This window comes from Tripterygium wilfordii, chromosome 13 (genome assembly GCF_013401445.1).
Source record: "Tripterygium wilfordii isolate XIE 37 chromosome 13, ASM1340144v1, whole genome shotgun sequence".
NCBI lineage: Eukaryota > Viridiplantae > Streptophyta > Magnoliopsida > Celastrales > Celastraceae > Tripterygium > Tripterygium wilfordii.
This window is the reverse complement of record NC_052244.1, coordinates 12568178-12586832: the sequence shown is the minus strand read 5'-3', so window position 1 is coordinate 12586832 and position 18655 is coordinate 12568178. Positions and strand designations below refer to the sequence as shown.

Here is an 18655-nt window from a genome sequence, read left to right as displayed (position 1 = left end):
TGCAGTTTATAGATCAATCGGTTACAGGAGCTCCTTTTGAATTTGACATCATAACATACATTTTATTTTATTTTTTTTGGGTGTAAGGAACATCATATAGAAGTTACTCACAGTATATCCACTACTCGAAATTCACATGATGGTCAATCATTATAAAAAATTAACCTTTTTTTCTTCTTATTTATTCCACGGATCTTGAAAAGGCACAAGTAATTTCAATCAAATGAATATTTGATAAAAAAAAATTGTTATTTTTCAATCATAGTCTCTTCAATAAAATTAATGTTAAGGGTTCATCTAGAAAGTATGATATATATTTAAATTTCTTTTCAGTTGTGATGTTAGAATTAGTTCTTAAAAGGGTTGCAATCATATTTCATGTCTCCTTCAATAGAAGCTTGTATTTCACACCTCAGTATAAAGAGACAGTGTAGTAGAGGAGTGAAGTTGAAGAGTTTAGTTAAAGAGAAAATGGTGATTTATCTTCACCAACCACCATCAACCATAAATTAATTAATATTCCTTAACTAACATATATATATAATAAAGAGTATATATGTAGAGAGAGAAAGAGAGAGGTAGAGAAAGAGAGAGGTAGGTTGAAGAGTCGATTTTCAATAAAAGGACAAAGATCCTTATAGGACCCCCCCAAGGATCTCCTTTTGTGGGTTACGCTAAGTCTATATATATACACACATGTTTTGGTAAAAAAATAATGAGGTTGATGTATATATGTTTGTTTTGGATCACCGACCCAGATTTAAAGAGGGGTATACGTGGCGGTGGTGGAGGGTGGGGGCCACCCTGTAGAAGTGGCTCATGATGGCGGTCCGCCGCATGATTGTAAACCCAAAGCCGACCACCACCGTCCTACGTGGACTACCCTTCTAAATCTCTAGCTATTTACCATTCATATATTCAGCCCTGCAGCTTGAGCCGCCTCTGTACATAGCTCTGCCAAATGCGATTCCATAACAGTAACAATACATGCATATAGGAATGCTAGGACATTTTTATTGGGGTTTATATAAATATCTCTATTTTTAAGCTCATGAATCTGATCAAATAATTGAGAATAAAGTTGATTTAGGATTTAGGATACAGGGGTGTAGGGTTTAGAGTTTCAATTTTAATGTTTGGAGTTTATGATTTAAAGTTTAACATTTGAGGTTTAGAGTTCTAGGATTTAAGATTTAAGATCGTTTTAGTCTTTAGGGTTTAGGCTTTAATCTTTAGGGTTTATGGATCTAAAAGTTGAGGAATTTATTTTAAACCCCAACATATGTCTCAAAAACCTAAACCCTGAAATTAACAATCAATCCAGCATATTCTAAGACTAATAATTAACAATACAACACTTAGAATGTGTTTGGATTGAAGGATTTGGGGGGAAAGGGAATGAAGAGAAGGGAATGAAGAATACATTTCTCTCTTTCATGTTTGGACAGAAAAGAAAGGGAAGAAAAATAATTTAATTCACTAATTTATCCTTACTTGTTATGTTTAAACTTTAAATATTATGTATAAGAGTAAAATAAATTTTTAACTTATAAATAACTTAATTAGTCATCCCTTCTCAACAAAGGACTCTATTTTGGGAAGAAAGAATTTTGACAAAAATTTAATGAAATCTTCCTCCTAAATCCCCTCAAATCCCTCCCTTAATTTTTTTATAAACTATCAAAAAAAAAATTGGAAAGAAATTCCTCAATTCAAACATATAGAGTGGGGGTTCAACCACCCCACTAAGCCACCATATAAAGAGAGAGGAACAGACCAAACAATGCATGTCCAAATTAGTGTCGGTTACATGGCGCATGCACCATGGTTGATTCCGAAACTGTTCAAACATACATTGGCTAAAGTCAAAAGAGTTTTCCGTCCATAGACCCATGCGTTTCCATGACAAATCAATGTACAACACGGCTTGTCTTTACCGCCCTAGATCACCATCACAATTGATCTTGAATCTCTCCTTTTCTGTCACGTATTAACCCCAATACTTTGGAGTGTCCCGCCCTCAAATCTTCGAATTCTCTTTGTTTTTAAAGTAATGATGTACGGACCCAAAAATACTCTTATTTCACCCCAAATCTATGTGAGATCGATATGAAATAGTCATTAAATCAACAAACACGTATGACCCACTTGACATTCACACTTCATAATTATTGGGATAAAATGGAGGTTATATTTAGGGGGTCTCAAGCATTATTCTTATTTTTATTTGTCATTATATATATATATATATATATATATATATATATAAATTCTCTTATGCGGACACCCGCAAGTTAATAACTTGCACACTTTATTTTTTAAGTGTTTTCAAAAGTAATAGCCCGCCCCTCTCGAGACCTAGTGAATATTGTCTTTTTTGGGCTAATCTATATTAGTTCGTATGGATTTGTTCTCGGAGACCCTTTGCTCCCCAGAAAACGCATTCATTAGGTTAGGAGATTTGATCTATTATATTATACATTTCACTTAAACCCCTGGACGATGTGGGATTTAGATCATTGAGCCCCTTCGTTACTCGATAGCTCTCTCAACACCACCAAACTTGACACTATGGAGACTTGTGGCCTCGTCCACTCTAGCCAAGTGCTACAGTCTCCCCTCTCAAGGGTTCACATCCTTGTGAGTCTCACACTCAACCCCTGGGTCTCAACTCCAATATCAATGGTAACAAATCTTTTTTTTGGACTCGAATTAGCACAAAATGGTGTTGGGTTTAGAAAGACAAAGTCGTGCTGGGGGTAGGAAGACATAGCATGTAGTGATGTACGTAATTCCCAGTCATCAGAACGCATTGATCAAGATATATAACTAGGTACAGCTAAAATTGTCCCAACGCCCCCCGACTTGAAAAATACTTTTTCGACAGTGCCATTTCTCTATAATCCCTTAAATAGGAAATTCCGTGTAAGAAGCAAAAGCCAACAGTAATATTTACCATTAACATATCAACTTCTGCCTAGAGCCAATATATATACCATAAAATTGTTACTCAAAAATGATTGCAACTGTGATTTACACCATGATCATATCTTGGTTTTGGGGCAGAAAGTGCATCAAAACATTATATATACGTATCTTAGCCCTTGCCGACCATATTCTTGATTGTGATGTTTGCATTACATCTATTATTTTTCACAAAGTGTCTTAATAGGAAGCGACATGAAACAATTGGCAAATTTTCTACGTCCCTTGAGTGGAAGAATTAGGACCATAGTCAATAATATAAGGTGGTGTTATGTCCACAATTTTTTGTTTGATTGATTGAGCTATCCAAGGATGTGGACTCACGAGTCCAATTCTTTGAGACACTATATGGGCAAGGGCAATACATGGATAGATGGGTTTTGTAGGAGAGAAATGCTTTTGTTAAGGCTTGTGTTTCACATCGATTAAAAAAACTGGCCACCAAGGCGACCCTAGCTATTTTGATGCTCAAAATGACACGGTATAGTGGTGTTCTATTGTAAAAAATAATAATCACAAAGTGAGATGATACTCACATAAATTTTATATCAAAAGTGGCTTATTTTTGGGTTGAGATGAGGTAGAGAGAGAATGCAAGGAAAGTGGTTTAAGTTTTTTGGACTTATTTTTTGGGTTGTGTTGATTTTGGACTCTAATTTGATGTCATTATGGTCCTACCCCCACCCACCAGCTTTGACTGCTTTAGCCCAAGGTCTTGCTGGCCACTGCTATACGTATGTATCAAGCATTATTGTACGTCTTTTGCTATATCTTATACGTAAAGTACAATGCACATCAACCAAACAGACGTTTTCTCAGGCTTTCTTCCTGTTCCTTCTCCAAAATACTTGTCTCAGAGAAATCATTTTAGTTCAGTCAAAAGTTAAATGACCAAAAAGCCCCCCGAAAGCCAATTCGAGGGCCAAACCCCCAGTGGTGACGTTAACGTGGCTTGTCACTTGTCAGTAAGTGGCTATAGAAGCCGACTACGAAGCCATGTGTGAGCCGAAAGTCGCCCGCGACAATAGGTATACTTCTACGTTGACTGGCGGTCGTTTAGGCGGCAACACTTGGCAGATTATCGTCGGTCTGTGCCAGCATGGCAGTAACGAAAAGCTGATATGTACTCAATTCGCGAGATTTTGGTGATGATTCGAGAATATCAATAGGACTCCGTTTGGCAAAACAGGATAGAAATGCATCATGTATGATAATAAAAAAGGGAGTCTTAAATGTCTTTAGTAAGAAATTTCTAATTCCATTTCTTTGTGAGGAAGATTTTTTTGAAGAAAATATTACTATATGACATTGGAAATGGAAAAATTCAATAATACATTAATACTGTGCATTAATTATTTTGTTTGACTTTTTTGTTTTAAAAAATATCTTGGGAATCTCTACAAATCAAGGTCTTTTGGACCCACCCTGATGAAGTAAACTTCTAAACCCGTGTACCATATTCTCAAAAGTTCTCTACACGAAATCACGATAAGTCCCTAGCATTTTATTAGTTAGGGAATGTGATCACAAAGTGTTGACAAGAGGTTTAGAACTTACGATCTATGAGCTTACATGCAATATCAAGAATCAACTCAGCCAATCCCTTGAAGTTTAATAGTTTTGTTTGACTTGATCACATAAGCGTGATGCTATAATTAATATTGTTTCGTCATTCATGGAGTGATCATACCATGTTGGGTTATTTTTTGAATAATTCTACACATTGACTATACATAAAAACCAATGGATTTTGAAATAATCATATTGCTAAACAAATGTAAGTACCTTAGGATAATGTAACTAATTAATAACCATAATATTATACTTTATACATTCACTAAAAAGCCTATAGTAATTAAGTAGCCAGCCAAGGCACATAATGGCTAATTTATGCCATCATAGCATAAACGCCCACTAGATAAGTGCATATAAAATGATTGTGGTAATAATTTTTTATCAATAAGTCAACATGATGTCAAAATTTATTTATGAAAAAAAAAAGAACTTGTAAAATTTACATCAGAATTTCCATTAAAAAAGCAGTATGGATTTATTCTAAAATTAAGCAAGATAATGAGCGTGCCCACTAGATAAGTGCATATAAAATGATTGTTGTAATAATTTTTTATCATTAAATCAACATGATGTTAAAATTTATTTATCAAAAAAAAAAAACTTGTAAAATTTACATCAGAATTGCCATTAAAAAAACAAAATGGATTTATTCTAAATTAAATTAAGCAAGATAATGTGCCCACTAGATAAGTGCATATAAAATGATTGTGGTAATAATTTTTTTCCAATAAGTCAACATGATGTTAAAATTTATTTATCAAAAAAAAAAACTTCTAAAATTTACATCAGAATTGTCATTAGAGTATGGATTTATTCTAAAATTAAGCAAGATAATGAGCATCTTATTAGACGGATATGTGACTTACAATTCTCAGAATATACAATTCTCATATAATGATTTGTGAAGTATATCATATGTCACACTTTTGTGTTTACTCCATCATAGTTATTCTCCATCATTATATTAAAATTGAAGACTCTAGAAAATTACGGAGTTCCCTCGTCCTTATTAGACTCTTGAAGCAAAGATATTTTTACTTCTCCTAACAAGAGAATGCGAGATGAAGGAAAGAATGGTACGTGGGGTTTCTGTAAGAAGCTAGGGAGTGACGTCACAAACTGGGGACAACCATAAACCCATGCGCAATTGAGCGGTCCTCCCCTCCCTCTCCCTCCTCTTCTTTTTTATATTATTCTCCCCATTCTCTCTCTCTCTCTCTCTCTCATAAGTTGGCGCCTATTTTAATACTTCACATCGTCTTATTCTTCTTCTAGTCTTCCTTAATTTGTCTCCTTGTTCTTCATTCCTTCTGTCCTTAACCCAATTAAATACACCACCACTACTACTTCTAACAAACTCCTACAAACCCTTGCTCACAGCTGCAGCCTGGTAAGTTTCTGATACCCGGCCAATTCCATCACATATGAAAAACATGCATTATTTTTCAATGTGTATTATTATTATTATTATTGTCTCTTATGATAGACTATCACTAAGGTGGAGTTGTTTGAGTTTGGTCATTGTGAGGAATAGAGTCCAATCAAGGAGAGAGATTTAATTATATTACAATAGCGAGGAAGACCAGAATTTGGTAAAACAAATGCATGAAGTGAACCCATAATCCTCTTGACAAGATAACCTCACCAATCACACCATATATTTGACTATCTCTCTCTCTCTCTTTGTCTCTAGCTTTACCGAGTCTTGTGTAAGTTAAGAGGTCTATTTCTTTGAATTTTGTGATAAGGAGACTCAGTTTTCAGTTTTGGGTATTCGTCAGCTGCATTTTCTTTCTTTCTTTGTTTCTTTCTGTCTGGTCATCAAAGGAGAAGAGAGAAAGAGAGAGATCGAGGTCAGTTTTATTTTGTGCCATGAAAATTCTCGACAAACAGACAAGATGGTCAGAACCCGTTTGTGCATTTGCGACACAAAGACTCTGCAACCATAGCCTTACAAAGAGTGCTTTCTTTACTCTTCTTTTTCTTCTTTTCTAATTATTATACATATCCCCATTTGAATTCTGTGTACATCTTTCTGTACTCCCTTCTTTTCTCTTTTAAGAAACGCGTGCTTAAATTCTGATAACGTCATGCATCCACTGCAAAATTAAACTTTCTAAACCAAAGAATATTAAATTTTTTTAATTATTCATTAATCTTAATTAATCTAGGTACTAATATACACCCAAATCGATGAGGGTCTTGTTTTTTGTTTTGTTTAATTAAGTAGTCTAAAAAGTAAATTTTGTTTGTTATATGTCTTTCTTAATCTCTTTTGGACTGTCATCTCTGCTAGAGTTAATTATATATAGATTCAACTTTCTAAACCAAAGAATATTAAAAAAATTTAATTATTCATTAATCTTAATTAATCTATGTACTATTTACACACAATTCGATGAGGGTCTTGTTTTTTTTGTTTAATTAAGTAGTCTAAAAAGTAAATTTTGTTTGTTATATGCCTGCCTTAATCTCTTTTGGACTGTCATCTCTGCTAGGGTTATATATATATAGTACTAGATGTACATGTATATTATATAAATGGTTTAAGAGGCAGACCCCGTCCTTGATGCATCATTTCGACCATTTCACCAACACAAGACAACATCATTAGCACAAACCTCTAGTTGTCCATTTCTTACAAGACCCTCCACAAACGGAAGATAAACTCTCTCTCTCCCTCTCTCTAAAACCAACCAAACTCTCATCATTCAGTTTTCCTTTCCTTTTCACTGCTTCTTCTTTCATCCATCCAAAACAAAAAAGTATATGGAAATAATTAATTATGCGTTTCTATTTATATAACACGCGCCTCATATAAAATTGGTGTGAGTGAGTGCTGCTCACCACCAAATGAGCTGATGATTATACCCGATAACACTTGTCACCTTTTCGAATGGAGGGCTCATTATTATTATTATTGTTCTTCTAGAATATTTTTTATGAAAAAAAAATTCAGCTTTGCCTTTTTTGAACCTTTTGTTTTTGTTTTGTTTTTTTTTTTTTTGTGTTTATATTTCTACCTCCTCTCTTTATAAGCTCAATTGGTTTTATGATTCGAAGATGATGAATGAAAGAGTAGAAGTGGTGTTCAATTTGATGCAGTAACAGCTCGTATCATGGAGCCAATGGAATCATGTGTTCCTCCTGGGTTCCGGTTTCATCCGACCGACGAGGAGCTAGTTGGATATTATCTGAGGAAGAAGGTTGCGTCACAGAAGATCGATCTTGATGTTATTAGAGACATTGACCTTTATAGAATTGAACCATGGGATCTACAAGGTATAGAATCTTCTCTTCTCTCAAACTATCTAGACCTATTTAGGGTTCTATCGTATATGTATATATGAATAATTGTTAGTAGTTAGTATACTTGTTGATCAGCGGGGTAGGGACTCGAACTTGGGTATCACCAAGTCTAATATATGTCTTAACCATCTCGGTTAAAGGGTTATTAGCTCATTCGATATTCTTCAATACATTCGTACCCTAAAAACCTAGATTATTTACTCACATGTGTAAAGTTGTTCACATATTAATTCTTATAAGATCCGAATATGGAAACTGGTGCAGATAAATGCCGGATCGGGTACGAGGAGCAGAGTGAGTGGTACTTCTTCAGTCACAAAGATAAGAAGTATCCGACCGGAACAAGAACAAATAGAGCAACCATGGCAGGATTTTGGAAGGCAACAGGAAGAGACAAGGCTGTGTATGACAAAGCAAAGCTAATTGGGATGAGAAAAACACTTGTTTTCTACAAAGGAAGAGCACCAAATGGACAGAAATCTGATTGGATAATGCATGAGTACCGGCTTGAATCCGACGAGAATGGACCCCCACAGGCAAGAAAACATACATTAATATCTCTCAATTGATTTGTTGCATTAAAGGTGAATGTGATTGTCTTCATATAACTAATTACTACACATATACAAAAAGTTAATTAGGAATTAATCCATTAATTACTATTATTTCCATGTATGGAAAGTGGTTGTACAGTAAAAAGTTCTCCTTCTCAAGCTTGCTAGGACAGGATGATTAGTGGTTCATATATAAAATGGTTAATGAGACCTAACTTTTAGTTTTAGACTTTGGATGTTGTGTATAGATTTTTCGACATACAATCTGCTTTGAAGCTCATGAGAAAAAAAGACCTAGCTACTTTTGCTTTTAATTTCCATACCATTAACTCTCTGTAGTCTAAGAATGTTTGTCGTCTAGAAGCTATGACTTCCACCACTATCTCTCTACAAGTCAAAAGCTATTAGCATTTTTCAAATCACACATGCAATAGCTTTCTCCACCATCCCTTTTCTGGATGCCCTTTCTCCTCTTTCAATTTGTCAAAAGGAAACTTTCGTTTCTCCTCTACTTCACTACCTTTGGTTCTTTGACTCTTGTCTACCACTACTTCCCTTCTCTTTAAGACTTTAACAAACAAAAAGAAAAACCTTCAACAAAGAGTACAATATTGTCTTATCAAAAAAAAAAGAGTACAATATTGTATAGTTCACTAATTAGTCTAAAAACTTAAACAGTTAAGAAGGTATAAAATTAACGAAAATGATAAAAATCCCAACAGTTAGTATCTCAGTTATCTCACTTGGTGCGTATGAAATCATGTGTCTACAACTCAACAATTAGGATAACTGAGTTATCAATGTTGATGTATATTCCTGTAATCACTGTAAAATTAATATTCATTGTTTTGGGATTTATGTAGGAAGAAGGATGGGTGGTTTGTCGCGCATTCAAGAAAAGAACGACTGGGCATGCCAAGAGCATTGAAGGGTGGGATTCAAGTTACTTCTATGATGAAACAAGTGGAGTAAGTTCTGTAATTGACCCAAATGACTACATATCAAGGCAGCAGCAGCAGCAGCCGCAGAGTATTTTTTTGGCTCAGAATTTATTATGCAAGCAAGAATTAGAAGCAGAGAACATGAGCTTCGTCATGCACCAGCAACCAGATAGCTTCGTACAGCTACCTCAGCTTGAGAGCCCATCTCTGCCATTGATGAAGAGGCCGTCGAGCTCAATATCACTCATCTCATCATCGGAGAATAATAACAAGGAAGATGATATTCATCAAGAACAGATGAATAGAGGGTGTTACGGTAATTACAGCAACACAAACAAAGTGACTGACTGGAGAGCTCTGGACAAGTTTGTTGCATCTCAATTAAGTCATGGAGATCAAAGATATGAAAATGAGAATGATGACATGGCAGCTCTCATGTTATTGCAGAGTGGTTCTGGTTCATCAAGAGACGAAGGAAACAATAAGCAGTTCATTAATGAGTTCTTGAGTTCAAGCTCCGACTGTGATAATATTGGTATCTGCGTATATGATAAATGAAGATATATATATATATATTATAATGAAGGAGAGATGACGAGGGTTTTATGCTTTGTAGTATACTATGAATGTTTGAAGAAATTTTCGTTGAATTTGTAAAAATATGGTTTTGAACGAGTGCAGAAACTCCACTCTCTCTGTTTATCTACACATCCAATATAGTTATAATAGGGATCCCAATAGTTGGTATTACTGAGTTGTACGCACAAGATTGCGTGTGTATTATATGGAATTTAAGAATTCACTTTACTTCTGCGCATCCAACTCAGCGGCTGTGATAATTAGCATACCAACTGTTGGAATCTTAGTAACTCTTGTATCAAATATGTTCACACTTATCGATATATCCACGTTAATTAATATTTATGGGTAGATTATAATCAAAATCAGTAAAGAAATAACATACCATAAGGTTTTGTACTTCTAAATGAAAGGGGTTTAACTGCTAATTAATGATGTCTTGATCAAATAAGTTGTCACTTTTATTCCAATGTAAGGATCCTTTTTTGGTGCAATTTATTTTCTAGTCGTTGCTTGGACTGAATTTGGCGGGAATTATATAGAATTCTTGTGTTGTTTTTTTTTAGTTAACTAAGTCTTGTTGTGCAAAGGTTCACAAGCCAAAAAAAATGTTTGAGAATGACTCGTCATAGATAGTGTTGTGATAATTGTCATGCAATAGTAGATGATGTGGATCGGACGGTCAATGCATTTCCAAAGAAGTATGATCAGGGTGGAAATTAGGACATAACGATCATTAAGAAAGTTGTTAATAATATTGGATCGGATTGAGCCGAAAATCGCACGGACTAGAACTTGAACTTTATATATATGCCAGGGAGTATAACTTGAAGTTCTGCTAATTCTTGTTGGTGCATACATGTTATAGGGTTTAAGTTTGTCGTATCTCCATCAAAGAATAAAGGTGGTTCAATTGTAGTAGAGACCAAAGGACAACTTTAAAACATGCTTTAAGAATATTTGAACACCAACATATATATACATACATACATACATACACCCACCCTCCGGCCTCCACAATTGATTAATTTGCTTCTCTTCCATTTTATTGGCAACCAAGCACACACACAAAAAGCAATAGAAAAGGAGAATCTCGTTGAGAATAAGAAAGACATGTAAGAGAGAGAGAGAGGGAGACCAAGTACTAGGAATTTAAGAACATTGAGAGTGAAAGAAGAAGAGGCTGTGATTTAATAAAATTGGGTGGTGGTCAAGCATGGGAACACCTCGGTGTGGGCTTTGTGGGCCCATTAATTGTCTAGCATGCGTGGTGCACCAATGGCTCCTGTCTGTTGAGCATGCTTTGTCTTCATTTCATTTATCTATTTTCTTTGACCCTCTCTCTCGGATGTACTTACCCACATTAATTAATTTTCAAGTTTGTCATTTTGGAAAGAGAGCTATTAATTATGAGTTAACTGATCGATCAAGTTTGTCTAATTAATTAATTAATTTAGGAGATATAATTATAATTATCTTTCTGAGACACATTTTCATTTGCTTTTTGAATGTAATGTTTTGTGCCAAAAATGATTCTCTTATTGGCCAAACACCTACATCCACGACACCACCTTTTCACACTAACAAAGTGTGGACCAATCGATCCACACTTAATTTGTTGATCCCAACACTCAATGGAGAAACCCTCTAATTTCACAGGAGTCTGAAATTCCATTTAAATAATCTGACAGAATAATGTGTAGAAAAAAAAAATAACAGAGTTAAAGTGACACACCTTTCAAATCGTTAGAGGTGAATTTCAGTATGAATAAATTTCCAAGACGCTAGAAAATTACAGAGTTATCAGATCACATCATGCTTGTTATATTGCCATATAAAGCGTCTACCATGTCACAAAGCTTCGTCCCTTTTTAGTTCTTATCTAGCTAGCTTTTCAAGACTTTTTTTTTAAAAAAAAATATAATGTGTGCATGTCAAAATAGTTTGGACCCCTACTCCACCATGAGACGCTCGACCAATCACGTTGCACCAAATGAGTGTAGAGACACCATATGTTTGATTTTAATAAGAAATAAAATTCTCTATATATTATTGTGATTGTTACACTTGATTATATATAAGAAGATATATATGTATATATAAACACATGCTTTCACTTGTACATATATATATATATATATGTTGAGGCTTGGTTGGATTTGAGCTTTATAATGTACCTACCAGGAGACTCCACGCTAAGCTTTTTTTTTGCGAGTGTGTGAGAATTATATAAAGGAGGGAGAGAGGCATGTAATTAATTAGTAGAATGGTTGACCAAGACAAAGCCTCCTTGCCCTTTTTGGAGAACAATGATGCCAATCATGGCACGCAACAACAGCTTAGTAGACCACCTTTTCTCTATTCAGCCCCCCTCATGCAAAAGATAATGTAGACAACACTCCCACAAACACAAGAAGTGACACTAGCTAGGTGCAAACATAATAGAATTACACTTTTCTCTCCCTCCAATTCTACAAACGTGTTATAACTTGTTGAAGTAGTTATCCGTTATGGATCACGGATTTGCATGAATTTGTTCTTCATAGGCTGTTGTCATTGGTTCTTAGGTTCAGAAAACGCATATTCAATGTAAAAGGAGCTGATGTTGCTTATAAATAACTCAACTATGTTATACGAGACTGATGTGAGATTTTTGTTCTATTGTCCATCAAGAGTTTCTGGTACCGGCGAGATTCAGTCCGTGATCCATAATACGAACTACGAAGCCCATATTGATAGAGATGTGACAGTTGAAAGCTGGGCCTCTTTTTAAAACAAAATGGGCCACTGGTCCAGCCTGTATCCTAGGAACTTCTTGGACCGTATTGGGCCACTAATGGGCCTTTCAGTCGATGTAAGTGATATCTTAAGCCCAATTCCATAGTCCCAAACCAAGCCAGACTTAACTTTTCCGCGCAACTTCTTCTCTCCCCCTCTCACTCTCGCTCCCTGGAGATCAAATCCGAATTCGCGATCTATCACTGGAACAATAATAACTTGATTGGCCCAAAAAAATATGAGGCCCATAAATCATTATCTCTTGGCCCGGCTTCCCATAGCTGAATAATCACTCTACCTGGATTCAGAAAATTAAAGTTTAGAAAAAAATTGTAATATGATACATAATATATGTTTTTTTTATTAAACAAATCATGTAATCGATAGCTACAATCAAAATCATTTGGATAAAAGTCTAGTGGTGATCGTCTCTCGAGTCAAATCATATGAACTCGAAATGTACTAAAATTGATTATCACTTAGAGTAATATTTTTGTGATCACCTATATAAACTCAAAATGTATTCAATTCGATTATCACTTAGAGTAATATCTTTATAATCACGCGTGTCGTCAAGATAAAAATTTCTATAAATGAGTATGATGTCCCGAGTTTAAGTATATATCGAATGTCGAGTTGACAAACTTGCATGCTAAATATAGCTGCAATCAGACATCCAATTGTCATAAGAAAAGGTAGGTAATTGAGTCCAATTAAAGATAATGATCATTTTTTTGTTTTTGGCAAAAAGAAAAATGACGTTTCCTGGAATTGAAAATCAAACTCTTCTACCATACAGGCCACAGCCGTAACCAGCCAAAATCTTTGCCTTCAAAGCCCATACATGAATCAGTGCCAGCAATTCTTAGAGCCAGCATTATTACACATATATGTTTTTCCTATTATGGCTTCGATTCCTCGTCATCATGGTTATCATTCACAGAATTTTGAGAATCTTTTTAGGGGTTCTCCAGTTCAGTGATGATATACTACTGAATCGACTTCTAGGTCTGCCAATACATTCTCAATTTTGAAGAAATTTCATTAGTAATCCGAACTGTTTCAGGAAGTGAGAATGAGACTGGAAACGAATCTATCGAGGAAACGGAACAGGGCGTCGTGGGCGGGTGGTAATCCTTGTCAGGTATTGTTTAAATTTCTTCAATCGAAGTTTACATTTGTTGCTCCCGATAATGGTTGATTCTGTGTGTATTTGTTCCGATTGATTTGTGCATTTATCGGTCTCAAAGTAACGAAGATTGAAACTTGAAGTAACTGCTATATTATTGTGATCCTTTATTATCAATTGATTTGTTTGCATGTTTGTTTTTACTCCTTCAGAGTGGATACACACTGAAAGGCTATCAGGAATTTGATGTATTGATGAAAATATTTCTTGATATAATGTAGCGATTCAATTATGAGTAAGAAAACTACCAATTGTTCAGTGTTCAATTCACTATTGTGGAAAGTGGGATTTTTGTTGGATTGATAGATGAGAATGATTCTTATGAACATTTGTTTTTCAAATGCTGCTTCTTGGTCATTTAATTGCCTGATTGCGGCTTGCGCCACATTAGGCTTTACCGCGGGAAATTTTGAATTGTTGCGTAATAACTCCTTGATTTTCCCCACTTGGTAATTAATTTCTGATTGTGGTTTGTGCCAAATTTATACCATACCGCAAAAGGCTTCGCGAGAGATTTTAAATATATGTTTCCTTAAAATATCATCGTTCATTAAGTTTCGTCAATGAATTGAAAGTTTTCATTCATTGTATTGCAATAGAAAATGAATTTATGGAAAACTTGAAACTCTGAAGCTGTACATCCATGTTTACGCACAACCAGTTACTCTAAACTATTGAAAATCACTAAATTTTCAAAAGTGGATTTATGGACATTTTAACGGAAGATCAACCAAAAATAAAATATTCTTCGGAAGATCTGATTGTTACATTTCTGACCCAGTTCTTCGAGATTTTTCCTTTTAAATGTGTTTTAAGAACTGATATTTAATTTTATTCAGGACAAAGTGTGTTAACAAATTTTCAAACTTTGGAATTATTTCCAGAATAAAGTGGAAGGAAAAAAATCTTCTCGCCTGTTTTCTCATCAGTAGGCCTTAAAAGTTCTATCTGCTATGGATTTAAAAAATGTAACAATTATGATGTAATGGTGATTACAATTCATTATGTTCTTTAAATAGTACATTATGTTCTTTCTATGTATATGCAAATTGAACTCTACCCAGTGATTAATTGAGATGTCAGCAGAATTGCATTTAATTTCACGGTTGGAAAAACAGATTGATGATGCATTCTCATGATTCCTTTTTCTTGGTTTATCAGCTCCAATTTTCTTAACTGTTCTGGAGTTTTTGCATTAGTCTTTCATTTATTACTCGTTGAGTGTGGATATTGTTGGATTGGAAAAGTGATTTATTGCAATCTAGATGTCATATGTTTGAATCTTTGAAACAGATTTTCTACATGTAGAGGCTTTGTATATTTGTCCTTTTTTACTCTGTTACCACTATAAGAACCTAGTACATCAATTTCTATTTTTATTTTCTTTTTCTAAAGATTTTAAGTATGACGTATGCTGAATGTGGAGAAAGCTCTTTTGACTATCTGTCTGAAAATTTGTAAGCTTATAAGTCTATTAAACCCCAAACTGTTTGGAACAAAGGCTTTGATGATGATAAGTTAATCTTGCAGGAAGAAATGGGTACTAATGTTGTGACTTCTGGATAGACATTTGTGATGCTATTTGACTTTCTTGGAAATGATTATGCACTTTCTTGTATATTTGTGGCAGTGGCAATTCGCGGATTATATATTTCATCATAGTTCTTTTTTACGATTGACATGGCTCTGCGAGTCACATAAAGAGTGTTTGCTTCTGTTAAGAGGACTATGGATCCTTTTCTCTAGCATCCTTGTCTTAGGGGTTACTGCATTCCAGGGTTACGACTTACGAGTGGTAGCGCTGATTTGGCTTATTATCTTTAACTTGCTTCTGCTTATATTTTTCATTTTTTCCCACCTTCAAAGCAAGCAGAAGCGTAGCTAACTGGCGATGATGGGAAGGTTATATTGTGTTGAAATAGCTGTGCGAAAGTAATTATTATTAAATCTATTATGTCAAAATTGATTATTTGAACTTTGTTATGCTTTGAAGTCCTACAACCTTTATGATTATGAGGATTATTTCTGGGGTTTGACTGTATTTTAGGAACTGAACCTCCTTTTTTTTTTCTCTCTCTTTATCATGTGGTGTCACACTACTCAATTTCTTGATTGAGTTTTCAAATTTTAAATCATTTATTTTGACGAAAAATCTGTTGTAATGTAATGATTAATTTCTCACTTTATATAGGTGAAGCTTTTTCTTGCCAAAGATTCTCATTCAGATGTTAGTGATGAGCGATTGCAAGGTCAATTGAAGTCATCAGGGATGTTGTGTCCACCAAAAGTTGGTGCCGTGCTATCTCATTGTCATGTGAGGTCATCAGGGCTATGGCGATCAAATGATATGGAATCTCAAGCCCACTTCCCCGGGTCTAAAGGCTGCCCCAATGTCTGTGATAAACCGTTCCGCATCCCTCAAATTAAGTGGAAGTGCCCACCAAAAGTAAGAAGATTTAGAAAAATATTTTGCATAAATCTTGAGATATTTTCTTCGTACAATATTTTGCATTTCATCATGTCAGTAAATCAATTGTTAAAGTTCACTAATTGAATCACTAATTGAATCTAATGGCTTGAGTGCTTGACTTATATTCTTGAAAACAGTTCATTATGCGTCACAACTGGCTTGTTGCAGCCGGTGAAGAAAGCCTGGAGAGAGACTCTCAGAAACTGAGGGAAATGAGATTGCCCGAAGCAGTTTATCCGAGTCTGTCTCACATTCCTCCCAGGCAAAATTTCTACCTTACCTCTTTTCTGGCAATTACTTTATGTGTTTATAACTAAGCCTTTTTCGATCCTTGTCCATGTAGCCCTTCTGTTTCATTGGACATAGAAGACCAACACTATGATGATAGTCTTACACCTGAAGTACCATTGATCAATGAAGAAGAAGAGGCTATAGTTATACCATCTGATTTGGTTGCACCACTGAATACCTCTACAGCTGACCACCTGCCTGCCGGGCCTCAACATCTATCATCATCGAAAACTCCTAACACCCTTGCTTTTGAGCCTGCTGCCAATCAAAAACCCACATCTGGATTGCTACATGATGTTGGTGAAAAATGTTCTCCTAAAACTCTACCTGCCTGTCAAAAACCCTCTTCTGAATTACTACGTGCCTTAGATATACCTGCACCAGAGCTGCTAACTGATCTAATTACAGCAGCAGAAGCTGCTGTAACTGCAATCGTTAAAAGTAAGGAGGAAGGAAGTATGATCGACACAGATTTGCTCATTAAAATCTTTAGTGACCCAATTATGATTCAGCAACTGATGAAAGAAAATGGGGCTTCTTCCGGCACAGATACACCAACGTTGTCATCAAAACCCCTTACTGGATTGGTCAGTGCATCATACCCAAAACCTGAAATGGTCCTGTCACCCATGCCTGCAACTAGAAGCTCGCACGATGTACAGGTACGGCCAACTGTAACTAGGATGTCTCCTCAGGCACAATTGCGGTCCATAACTAGGATGTCTCCTCAGTCACAGTTGCAGCCAACTGTAATTAGGATGTCTCCTCAGCCACAGTTGCGACCAACCATAACTAGGACGTCTCCTCAGCCACAGTTGCGGCCAGTGGTAACTACGATGTCTCCTCAGCCACAGTTGCGGCCAGTGGTAACTAGGACGTCTCCTCAGCCACAATTGCAGCAAACTGTAACTATGATGTCTCAGCCACAGTTGCAGCCAACTGTAACTATGATGTCTCCTCAGCCACAGTTGCGACCAACTGTAACTAGGATGTCTCCTCAGCCACAGTTGCAGCCAATGGTTACTAGGATGTCTCCTCAGCCACAATTGCAGCCAGTGGTAACTATGATGTCTCCTCAGCCACAGTTGCGGCCAATGGTAACTAGGATGTCTCCTCAGCCACAATTGCGGCCAACTGTAACTATGATGTCTCCTCAGCCACAGTTGCGGCCAACAGTTACTTGGACGTCTCCTCAGCTAGGTTATATGCCAGTATCTGGGGTAGATTTTGGGGTAAAGCAAGTAGCTCCATCAGTTCCTTTAGTTGGGCCAGAACCTAGCCGAGTCTTGCCACCCTATCCATTAGTTGGAATGGAAATTGGAAACATGTTCTTGAAACCTAATGGGATGGAGGCAAACTTGCCTGCAATGTCTGTTCAAACTGGCAGCTTTCCAGTCACTTCTTTCACTGCCATGAACCCCAGTTCTTTGCACAGATCGCCTGTCCAATCGAATGGTTTTCCAGTACCTTCTTTTGTGGGTATGCAAAACAATCAGGTGAAGAATAAAGACTACATTAAGAGCCTCATCAGGGAACATGGAGTTCAACAGGAAGAACCTCAGGTTGGGCATATACCACCATATACTGCTAGCCATCATAACCTGGAGAGAGAATTCAAACCGAAGATTCAGAAGCCTTGCATATTCTTTAAGAGCTCCCGGGGATGTAGGAATGGCGTGTCTTGTCAGTTCTTGCATGAAACATGCAGTAGCACATTGGAGGCCCCTAATCCAAAGAGAATGAAGCTAGGCCTGGGGGGAAATGTGAAAAGCTGAGGCATTGAAACCCGCAAGGATGTATGTCATCGACAACAAATATTGAGTGGACTATGTAGAGGTTTGAACGTGAGAATGAAAGGGATGGGAGACATACAGACTTGAGAGAGATTTTGAACAAATTAGTTTCACAGAAGTTCATAACAGTGTTTTTAATGACAAATTTTTTGTTTGTTCTTTTGTTTAAGGATATTGAGCAACAATTCTGT

At 35.9% G+C, this 18655-nt stretch overlaps 2 protein-coding genes across 3 annotated transcripts; both read left to right on the top strand.

Moving 5' to 3' along the window:
• Nucleotides 1-5800: 5800 nt before the first annotated feature.
• Nucleotides 5801-10133, top strand: LOC120012365 (NAC domain-containing protein 37-like). Of its 2 annotated transcripts, none has more exons than XM_038863761.1 (4): nt 5801-5950; nt 7666-7842; nt 8134-8405; nt 9287-10132. In XM_038863761.1, the coding sequence occupies exons 2-4, from the start codon at nt 7680-7682 to the stop codon at nt 9920-9922; spliced, it is 1071 nt and encodes a 356-aa protein (XP_038719689.1). In that variant the 5' UTR covers nt 5801-5950; nt 7666-7679; the 3' UTR covers nt 9923-10132. The 2 variants fall into 2 exon arrangements, with proteins under 2 accessions (XP_038719689.1, XP_038719688.1); XM_038863760.1 differs by lacking the exon at nt 5801-5950 and adding an exon at nt 6379-6520 and having other exon boundaries at nt 9287-10133.
• A 3332-nt stretch (nt 10134-13465) lies between these two features.
• LOC120012835 (zinc finger CCCH domain-containing protein 6-like) lies at nt 13466-18633 on the top strand. Its single transcript, XM_038864371.1, has 4 exons — nt 13466-13865; nt 16102-16356; nt 16518-16642; nt 16724-18633. Exons 1-4 carry the CDS (start codon nt 13797-13799, stop codon nt 18444-18446), a joined length of 2172 nt encoding a protein of 723 aa, XP_038720299.1. The 5' UTR covers nt 13466-13796; the 3' UTR covers nt 18447-18633.
• Nucleotides 18634-18655: the final 22 nt, after the last annotated feature.

Bases quoted from the DNA above. Each gene is read 5' to 3' on its own strand.
- LOC120012365 (XM_038863760.1), top strand. From the start codon at position 6,433: ATGAAAATTCTCGACAAACAGACAAGATGGTCAGAACCCGTTTGTGCA. The intron at 7,843-8,133 runs GTATAGAATCTT...AAACTGGTGCAG, and splicing joins TGAACCATGGGATCTACAAG to ATAAATGCCGGATCGGGTAC. The intron at 8,406-9,286 runs GCAAGAAAACAT...GGATTTATGTAG, and splicing joins ACGAGAATGGACCCCCACAG to GAAGAAGGATGGGTGGTTTG.
- LOC120012835 (XM_038864371.1), top strand. From the start codon at position 13,797: ATGAGACTGGAAACGAATCTATCGAGGAAACGGAACAGGGCGTCGTGG. The intron at 13,866-16,101 runs GTATTGTTTAAA...CACTTTATATAG, and splicing joins CGGGTGGTAATCCTTGTCAG to GTGAAGCTTTTTCTTGCCAA. The intron at 16,357-16,517 runs GTAAGAAGATTT...TCTTGAAAACAG, and splicing joins AGTGGAAGTGCCCACCAAAA to TTCATTATGCGTCACAACTG.